The sequence below is a fragment of the Maylandia zebra genome, linkage group LG19 (assembly GCF_041146795.1).
Source record: "Maylandia zebra isolate NMK-2024a linkage group LG19, Mzebra_GT3a, whole genome shotgun sequence".
Classification (NCBI taxonomy): Eukaryota; Metazoa; Chordata; class Actinopteri; order Cichliformes; family Cichlidae; genus Maylandia; species Maylandia zebra.
Window position 1 is genome coordinate 3,849,383 of NC_135185.1, and position 10,747 is coordinate 3,860,129.

A 10,747-nucleotide genomic window follows, 5' to 3' on the forward strand; every position below is an offset into this window, starting at 1 on the left:
ATGAACCTTAATGGTTTATATAACAAAATAATTAAAAACAAAAAAAAGGAGATTCTGACAAACTGATGGAGTTTATTCAGACTTGTAGTTTCTGAGAATGTGTTCAGTGCTCAGTTTCTTCTTTGTGCGTTAAAAACCTTCCAGCCCGAAATAAACCCGCTCACTTTGCTACAAGTCTTCTCCTGCCTTGCTTCAGTGATGAGCGCCCGTCACTGACAGACTGCTTCACCTTTTCACAGAAAATAAATTCATATTTGTGGTTGTCTGAGAAGCGCAAACGCTTCCGTGACAATTCAGTGTTTCATGCGTAAAAACAGCGGAGCGTGTCCGAGCAGCTGGTTCATTTTTTATTAGAACTACACAAAGAATTACGTCAGGTGTATTTAATCCAGCGCGACTCTCTTAAAAGTCGCTCTTTGTTAATAAATGAGCTTTCTCCTCTTAAATTGTAGGTTTTCTGTGTGTCAGCAAGCTGAGTCACATTTCTGCCGAAAAGTCTCCACTTTGGATGAAAACTGTGAGTTGTTGGCAGATTTCCACATAATTCACGTAAAGTTAAGAAATTCAAAGTAAAATAAAAAATATGGAAAAATGTTCAATTAGCTTTATGTGGTTTCGTTTTGGACACCTCGATGCTCCAATGATGTCAAAAAAATGTGTGTGTGTGTGGGGAGGCTTACAATTTCGGTTGTCTTCCCCTCGCACACACTGACATCAAGATCCTCATACCACCTTAAACGTGTTAAATCAACTGTTGTGCACTTTACAGACTGACAGATTTGGCTGAGTGTGTCTCCCATTAAACTATTTAAGGTGGAATTACATTCTGAAAGGCTTTTATTTTGTAGACTTAACAGTTTTTTTTCCTTTTGTAATTATCTGTTCCAGACAACACGTGAGGGTGTTGTTGAGGGGGAACATAATATATTTATTTTTTGCGCTCATATGGAGAGAAAAACTTCATTGTAGTAGCAACAATACTTGTGATATCTGCATGGAAATATTACTATTACTGTGCTAATAACAGCGGTGTAGCTGTACTCATTTCGTCAATAATGACAGTGAATCAATAAAAAAACCCCAGCAGTGCTACTAACAAGAGGTAGTTGTGTAGTTTCAGGGGCTGAAGCAGCTGCATACGGCTGGAAGTACTACAGGCGTATTTGAGTGGATAGTCGTGTAGTTGTTGTGGGAACACTTAGCAGTAGTTGCAGTTTATGCATGAATTAAATGAACTCCAGTGAGACCAGAAACAATATCTGACTCAAACAACAGCAACAACAACAAAGTGCGTAAATATTACTGCACAGTCCAATTCGTGTAGTATCTGTAAAGCCATATGTGTTCTTAGCGGTTTACTATTAACATACGATAATAATGTAAACATTTAACAATGTAAGAACAACAGCGGTATCTATTCACTAATTTCCTCTCCACTGTGACACTTTGAACTTTTTTCATTTCCTTTTCGCAATCATTTCTTCGCGGGCTGGCAACCAAATTCTGTTATAAATGTAAACACATCAACCCATAAACAGCGTCCCCGTCTTTAATTTTATGAACGTTAAAGCGGAGGCAGATAAGGCAGATATTGTGGACTTCATTGCCTACATCCCTCAGTGCCGTTAGAGCAGCAGTAAATGAAGGAGCAGGGGTGCCGTACCAGTCACAGTATATGCGTATAATTGCAACGTATCTTATTTTATTTTGTTTTATTTCTTCGAAGGAAAAAAAATTACATAAATCCCTATTTGAAATGTTGTGTTAAATTATTTCACATTTTTCTGTCGATGGCGGTTTAAAATAAAAATAAAAAATAAATCTGTGAATGCGGCTTGGTTCTAGCTCTCGGCGGCCCTCGGCTCTCCACCCTTTCCCACACTCCGAGTCTCTTCCTGCCTCCGGTTCACTTCGTGCTGTTGTTAAATTCTCCTCCGCTGGGAGGAAAGTAAGTGACTACTGAAACCTTCCTTAAAGTGGCAGATTGAAATGACACCGTGTTTATGCCCGGCACACATTTTACGCACGGAGAAGCGGCTTTTGGAGAAGCAGCCCCGCAGCCTTTCTGCGCAGCGCAGTCTGCTGCGATCTGACACATAAATCACCTCAGCCTGTCCTGACCGTGTCCGCGTGCCCTCCGGATCCCCTCTCCTCTGTTTATTTTCCCGGGATGTAAACAGTTTTGGAGACGCCGAAGGGGCAAATATTTGAATCGGAGGAGTGTAAATATGAGGAGCGGCGGGGATTTGGGTTTACGCATGCACGGTGTGTGTTTTCCAGCTATGGTTTTTTGGTTTAGGTGGGGGAGAGAGTGTGAGAGGGGAGGGATGAGGGGAAGGCACACGAATGTTGATAAGGGTGAGTGTGTTTTCTACGCTGTAAAAAGTGTCCGATTTGGCGGCGTAAAAAGGCTCTAAAGTTTCATTTTCTCTATAAAAAAAATGTCAGGTGAATAAACGAGTGGGTTTTAAAAAATCTCAATTTTTTTATTCGAGTTTAATCCGTTTACAGTTCAAGGGTATGATTTCGCAGATGAGATTAATACGAGGACAGGGAGCACGAGTTTGAAGAAGAATAGTCTAACATCCAACGAAAATTTCGAAGCAAACGATTCGCTTTGGAAACCATAAAAACAGACTAGTTCCTGTCGCAGTTCGATGTTCATTTTGATCAAATTTCGATTCGTTAGGACAGAAACCATGAAATGTATCGGGAAGGTGGGCATTTTTTGCAGCGTGCAAGGCATTGGTGGATGTGTGTGTTTCCCTGTGCGTCATGATTGGCTGAAAGCGCAGAGGACGCCTTAATATTTAATACTAATGTTCCCCTGGTTGGCTGAGGACTGGAAAGGTCCAACCAATGTTTTTTTACTTGCTTTAGTGGCTGTGGCTCCCTAATTAATTGCAGCTATCTGTCTCCTATCGATGTGTGTGTACATGTGTGTTGTGTGTGTGTTTCCTTTTTTCTCCCCAAACCGAACATGAAATAGTTTGTTGGGCTATACTTTCTTTCTTCCTATCTATCCCCCCTTCCTTCCTTCCCGTCCTGGTTCGCAGGCAGAGACAGGACAGATTGAAACCCAGCTGTGATCGTCGCTTTTGGTCGTTGCCATTTTCCCCCCTTATTGCCCGGTGATGTTGGATATGGGAGAGCGCAAAGAGGTGAAAATGATTCCTAAATCGTCGTTTAGTATAAACAGTTTGGTGCCCGAGGCCGTTCAAAGCGACAACAACAATCACCAGAACCAGCATCACCACCAAAACCACCTTCACCACCACCACCAGAACCACCACCACCGGCCCGGCGCCGCGGACGAAGCCGAGCAGAAAGCTCCTCTTCCCGTCGCGCAGCCGGACGTTAAGGCGGACTCTAAAAGTGACTCCTCGAGACAGGAGAGCTGCCCGGACGAGAAGGAGAAGCAGGAAGAGAAAAAGGACGCAAAGGACGGAGACGGCGGCGCTGGAGGGAAGGACGGAGAGAAGAAAAGCGGCAAGTATGAAAAACCTCCTTTTAGTTATAACGCTTTGATAATGATGGCCATCAGACAGAGTCCGGAGAAGCGGCTCACTCTGAACGGCATTTATGAATTCATCATGAAAAACTTCCCGTACTACCGGGAGAACAAACAGGGCTGGCAGAATTCCATCCGACACAATCTCAGCCTCAATAAATGCTTCGTCAAGGTGCCGCGGCACTACGACGACCCGGGCAAGGGGAACTACTGGATGCTGGACCCTAGCAGCGACGACGTTTTCATCGGCGGCACTACCGGGAAACTCCGACGGAGGTCCACCACGTCCCGAGCCAAGCTGGCCTTCAAGCGGGGTGCTCGGCTGACCTCTGGGCTGACCTTCATGGACCGAGCCGGCTCCTTGTACTGGCCCATGTCCCCCTTCCTCTCTCTACACCACCCGCGGGCAGGCGGCGCCCTCGGCTACAACGGGACCTCATCGGGATACCCGGGTCATCCCATGTCCTACAGCACCATGCTCACCCAGAACATGAGCAACAACCACTCGTCATTCCCATCCTCCAACGGGCTCAGCATGGACCGGCTGGTCGGGGGGGATCTCCCCTACGCGACGCACCACCTGACAGCGGCGGCCCTGGCGGCCTCGGCGGTACCCTGCGGCCTCTCCGTGCCTTGCTCCGGGGCCACTTACTCCCTGAACCCCTGCTCGGTGAATCTACTGGCCGGACAGACCAGTTACTTTTTCCCTCATGTCCCACACCCGTCCATGACCACGCAGTCCGGCGGCAGCGGCGGCACCTTGCAGGCCGCCCGGGCTTCGGCCTCCAATTCCCCGCAGGCTCCGTCCTCCTCCTCGCTGCCCTGTGACTCTCTTAGGCCCGCTCTGTCCGGCTCTCTGCCGGCCTTCTCCTCAGGACTTTCCGGGGGGTTGTCTGACTATTTTACGCATCAGAACCAGAGTTCAACCTCCAACCCGCTTATACACTAACACCCCAAACCCTCACCCCCAGCCTCACCCCTCCACTTTATCCCACCTCACCTCTCCATCCATGCATCCATCCCCTCATTCTGCCCTGAAGGAGTGAGAATCTTTAAGTGACTGGAACTGTAAGTTGAACATTTTACACTGAACATTTACATTGTACAAAAAATGACAAAATTATTATAAACTACCTACTATAGAAAAAAGAGAAGAGGCTTAAAACTGCAAAACAAAAAAGAGCAGCACTGAGAAACTAACAGAAAGCAGCCCTGAAGTTTCCAGGTATTTTTTATTATTATTATTATTATTATTATTATCTTAATTGTTATTATTATTATTATTATTGTTATTATTATTATTATTGCTTCTTCTTCTGCTCCATCTTCTCCAGCAGTTTTAATTTTTGTGTACATAATGTCTGTTCCTATAAGTGTCCGGGGTTTGTCTCTGTATAGTACTGTCAGTCAGCGACGTGCAATGTGATCTGAGATAAAAAAACAAAACAAAACAAACAAAAACACAAAAAACAGAGAGCGTGAGGAGAGCTGCAGGCTGATTTTTTCTGTTATTATTATTGGAGGAGGTATTACTTTTATAGAATATGTATTTAAAATAGTTTCGTCTAATTTTAAGATTTAAAAAGGTAAAATAATAATAATATCTCTGATAGCCTGTTTTGCCCGCATTTTTGCAGTATTATAAGTATCATGCGGGGTTGAAGAAAAGCGGCGGAGAGTGATTTTATTTTACAAAATTGAAACACATTTTTTATATATTTTTTTTATTTTTTTGTTTCTAGCGACTCTGCCTCCCGCAGTTTAAAGTCCCGAGACTGTTTCTCCACTCGTTTAATTTCCCAGTTGAAAACTGCTAATGTACTTTCTATAGACCAAAGAATCGGTTTTTTAGGATTTTTAGAGTCAGTATTCAGCTGCATAACACTACAGGCCTAATGTGGAAAGAATTAAGGACTGAATGAATGGATGGGAGAAGGTGTGGATGACGGAGTGAATGATGCCTCCCTCACTGCAGAAAATATCCATTTAAACGAGATTTATATTGCTTTTTTGCAGTCTTTTTAAATTAGCTGAAACGTAAATGGAGTTTGGTGGCGCCGATTTTTTTCAGCGTCATCAGCGAAGGATTGTTAGTGCTGCTGGAGAGATTTTTTTTGCCTCCTGTTGCCTGTTTTTTTTTAAACCTTTTGAATTTAACTGCTCGTGCTATAGAAAATTCAGATTTCAAGGCTGAATATTGAGCACAAATTTCTCGTTTTGCTGATGGATATTTTCCGCAGTGCAACCTGTGATGTGCTTTCTTTGACTGTAAACGTGATCGCCGATAAAAACGGACGTTCACGCTTCTTTTCCTTTTATTTACTTTTTGTATTATTAGTAAAAAAAAAAAGCGAGCGAGAGAGAAATGTCTATTTGTAAGTTGAATGTGGGCTTTTGCTTTTCTGTTTTTCTATAAAAGGAGGAACGATGTAAAAACCCGTTTGTTTGACAAGAAAAAAAATGCCTCATTATCTAATACTACTTGGAATGATTGTCCTTTAATTGTCGTCTCTAAAGAAATTTTCATGGTTGTGATACTATTGTGGTCTTATTCTTATTCCCGTGTTTGTCGCTTACAAAAGTTTAAAAAAAGAACAAAAAAAGAAAAAAATAATCATAAAAAATAAAAATAAAAGAATAGGTTACATTCATAACTAATGAAAATCCTTTTGTCTTTTTTTATTCCTGCCGTCCGTGTTTTCACTGATTTCACTGAAAAGCACAAAAATCAATTTAGGATTATTATTGTTCTTTTTTTTTTTAACAGCAAAACCACCTTTTTTCTTCTTCTAGATTTTAACTTAAATTTTGGATTTTCTTAATCAGATTCTGAATTATGGTTTTATGGAGAGCAAACATCATTTGATTCATTTGTGGGCTAAGGTCGATATCCCACCTCATCCACACGAGTGTTTCCGTTTATGTTTTCCTGGAGTTTTAGTTGTTCTTGTTTACGCACACATCTGGGATTAAAAAAAAATTCAACCTGTGCGTTACAGCTTTTACACGTGCAGATTTATGCGCGTCTCGGTGAAAAAACTGTCAAATGATGCAACCGGAGGTCGCGTTAAGGCTGCTGAAGCCTGACTGACTGTGTGAGGGTCTTTTGGTGTTTCAGGTTGTGACATTTTCTCCTTCTGAGCAGTGAAATCTGAGGCGCTGGAGGCTGTGGCCTCTGGGTTTGTGTGCAGCCCCCTCCACCCCCCCTCCCTAATAATGTCATCTTTGCACTGTTTTATCATCATATGTCTGTTTGGTTTAAACTGCTCACAGCTCAAACCACCGTACACTAGTTGTAAGGAGCTCCAGTTTTTTCAGTCTTTTTTTCCAAAGAAAAGTCAGGATGTGAGAGCAGATTTGAGCGCTGTGTCACTGATGCGTTTTAGTGTTTTAAATGCGGCTTTTCTTGCTCACTTTGCTCAGTTCTGTTTGTTTTTTTAAGCCCCAGAGCAGAAACTTTCTGGATATTTTCCCCTTTACATTTTCAGATTTGACATCTTTCCTAAACAAGAGTCAGCTTTTGCAGGCTAATTGTGGTCACTGGTGTTCTTTCTTTGGCGCTGTGCAGTGTTTTCGTCTGTCTGTGGCTTTTTATGTGTTAACAGGTGATGACTTTGATGGTGAGATGACTCTTCTTCTCTGTTTTTTAATCATTCTGCCTCATCTGATTTTTTTTCTTTTTAAGAATCAGAAAAAGATGATTTTTTCCCCCTTAAATTTAGAGATTTGTGCATTTTTTTCTTGGTCAGGGGCCAAATGGTGATGGCGCGTTTTTTCCACTACAATTTCTGATATTTCCACCGTCAGGAGACTTTCTTTCCTCTTCCCCTTGGCGCTACTGTGGTTTAGATTTTGAGTATTTCAGATGCTGGTGGCCGGGTTTGCGCCTTCTTGAAGCTATTTTACAGCTGAAACTTAAACAAGGTTGAAAATTTACTTCTTAAGTTTGGAACTATTTAATGTTGTGTGAAGTTAATTATTTATTTTTGTGGTGTCATATTTGTACTATGCAACGATCGGTCTGAGATCCACATGTATGCTTCATGTATAGGTCGCAGATGCTTGGTTTGGTTTTTAAATCTCTCCAAATAAACACACACACACACACACACACACACACACACACACACACACACACACACACACACACACACACACACACACACACACACACACCTGACATTTCAGATTGTGTTAATTCGGTTCTTCAGTAAACAGGTTCACATATCGGTTTTCAGTATTTTTGCGCTTCTGTGGAGAAGAAACATGAATTAAATCCAGCAGGGATGCACGTGCTGGTCGTGAAGTCTCACATTTGGAGATTTTCTCTCTTTGTTACCTGATGCTCTGCGTTTAATTCTGTGTGGCTGCAGCTTATGTGCCACTTTCTGTTTTGTTCTTTCGCTTTTTTGGGGGTGTTTGTGTGTTTCATTCAGGAAGTCTGATTCAAAGCTGAGCGTGTGCGTTTGTGTTGTGCTTTCTGCTGCTGCCGGGATCAGCTTCAGTGTCTTCTTTGAGGTGCTCTGATCGCTTTTTGTGCAGTTGTCGTGATTCCGAACTCAACCTGAAATCAGAATTCTACTTTCAGCCCTGAAAAAGAAAAGTGAGATATGGATGTAGAGATGTGTTTGCGTCCTCCTCCTCAGCGCTTATGAGCAACGCCTAAAGACTCACAGTGTGTTCAGATGTCGCTGTGATCGCGTGGATGTTTGTTGTTGCAGCTGGTGTGATTTTGATCCGCGGCCTGCAGCTTTTCTTCCTCTCTCTCTCGCTCTCTCTCTATGCTGGTGCACAATCACCACCTCACATTTTTTTTCTGCAGGTTTGTGGCGTAAAGCCGTAAACTGAGCCTCTCTGTCTGAGGCGCTGCAGGCCTTCCAGCTTATTCTTCGTGTTTTAACATTTCAGCACAGGCTGCACACCCATATACATTTTTTCTTTCTCCACTTTCAGGAGTTTAAATTCTCTAGAGTCCACTTTAGTTGGTGCCTCATGCTTTCTGAAGCCCGTTTTCTTGCAGTGTTGTTGCTAAATTCGAATAATGTTTGCTCAATTGAAGGAAAAAAACAAAACAAAAAACAAAACAAAAAAAGCTGTTTCGATGTGAGGATCGTCCTTCCTCACCTGACAACACGTTCTAACCTGAATGAGTCTCTGTTCGGTTTTGGATAAACGCTATCACGTGATTTGTCCTATAGTGGAGTATAGTAGGTCTATAGGTCCCCTCCATCCATCTTAAAGCTCCAATTTTCTGTCTCAGAAACAACAGGTCTTGGTGTTGTTGCAGAATGTTGTTTCCCGTCTTCCCTGTCGTTTGGTGGAAAGATAATTCATAATCCATGCAGATGTGAGAGTATTCTGCTCATACAATAAGCCTGCAAAGCAAACACTGAGTTTCTAATAGAGTCAGTGTGAGAAAAATGTGATATTTATCTTATTTAGTTAAAACAAACTCATAAAGAAACCTCACAACAACAACAACAACAACAACAACAACAACAGGTAGTGCAATTATTTCAAATAATGACAATGACAGAATAAGGATTATTGCCCTCATGCCTGTCTGCTGCCCACAGGTCAAAGGTTAAACCTCCATCCTTTTTTGTACTTTTCTTAATATGTGTTAAAATAGCAACCATCTTAAAATCTCTTCATTTCTTTCAGTGGAAATTATTCCAAAAAACAAAAACAAAAATCCCAAAAGAAACAAAACAGAGTTCATTATTATTATTGAATGTTTTTGCTTTTTAAACAAAATTCGTGTCCTATTAAGAGATTTTGGATCATGAAATATTTCACTGCTGCACCTGCAGTAATTAAAGCAGGAGGTCAAAGGTCAAACCTTCAGACTGCCTGCAGCTTCCACAGGACGCAAGTGCGACCCATGTGTAGCAGACGTGTAGTGCTTGTGTTGAACCTGCAATCAAAGTAGCAGAAAGTGGAACAAAAGAATGAAGATGCAATGACGCTGATAGTTGTGTCTTTCTGCTTTTATTTGATAATCATTTATTTTTTCTGTGCATCACCGCAGCGGCTGCTAGCTTCAGTCTGAGTGCAGATGGCTCAGGATCTCCTCCGCCTTTTTATCGCGCACAGATCTGTCGTTTGGAGTCGCTGAAAACCTTCGGCTGTTTGTGCTGTTTGCTGCTGCGGCTTTAGTGCTCAGTGGATCAAGTGTGATCTTTCATTCTACAGCTTCAGGGTTTATTTTGCGGATCGATAGCCGGTGTTTTGCTACTCTGTCAGAGGCCTTATGCATGCTTGTTTCGGCTGCCTGGTGAACACATTTCATCCAGAAGGGCTCCTGGGTTTTCTATTTATTTATCAACTTATTTTTTTATGTCTTGATAATGATTATGATTTAAGTTATAGGAGACATTCATTTACTTATTTCTTCAGATCAGAAAAGACTCACTTTAAAGTTTTCAGCATGGCATTTTAAAGGCACAATAATGACTTTTGAGGGATTTTTTGCCTTGAGAAGAAGAGGAAAAGAAAATAGAATGAATGGAAATTTAAAAAAAAAAATGTGATTATTGGACAATCAGTCAGTCTGGCCTCTAAACCGCAAATCAGTCCTTTAATGGAGAAAGTTTGTTACACAGTAGCTCTTCTTCTAATCAGAAAAATCTCAATTATGTGAAGTTCTGAGCACATTTAGTCAACAGGTATAGAGCTTACATGTTTTTATGAGAAGAATAAAGCTTCTGAAAGAAAATTGCAGTAAAAAATAATTCCTGTCACACACACTACTCTGAATTTGGTTTAATTTGTGACAACGATTTACATTACATCTGGGCATCAAATCAGAGTTTTCCATCACCAACAAGAGGATAACATATGAAGAAAGCCCTAAATGTTTGAATTTGACTAAACAGATTGGACCATTTCACGAGAATCTCATTGTCAGTGATAAAACGCAACAAAATCAAACACTTTGAAATGTAGGTTTTTAAAACTCTAATTCCTTTGGCACTGAAATGGAACGCAGTTAAGGCGCTGAACAGTGTCGGCCTGTTGCCATCAAAACATCTGATTAAAAAACAGAAAGAGTCATTTCAGTGTGGACTCTGAGGGGCAGTAAAGTCCATGAGGACAACGAAATATTTTATTATTTGATATTAGAGATTTAAAGGATAAATGAACATTCCCAGTAGGTGTCTTCAAAATAGCAAAAATAACAACATTAATTTGTAAGGATTAAACATGTGATCTCATAATCCAGGATTTAATTGT

General features: G+C 41.4%; 1 protein-coding gene across 1 annotated transcript; it reads left to right on the plus strand.

Annotated features, from left to right (window-relative positions):
• The first annotated feature begins 2,856 nt into the window (after positions 1 to 2,856).
• Positions 2,857 to 6,130, plus strand: foxg1a (forkhead box G1a). Its single transcript, XM_004554657.3, has one exon. The coding sequence runs from the start codon at positions 3,135 to 3,137 to the stop codon at positions 4,458 to 4,460; it is 1,326 nt and encodes a 441-aa protein (XP_004554714.1). The 5' UTR covers positions 2,857 to 3,134; the 3' UTR covers positions 4,461 to 6,130.
• The last annotated feature ends 4,617 nt before the right edge of the window (positions 6,131 to 10,747 follow it).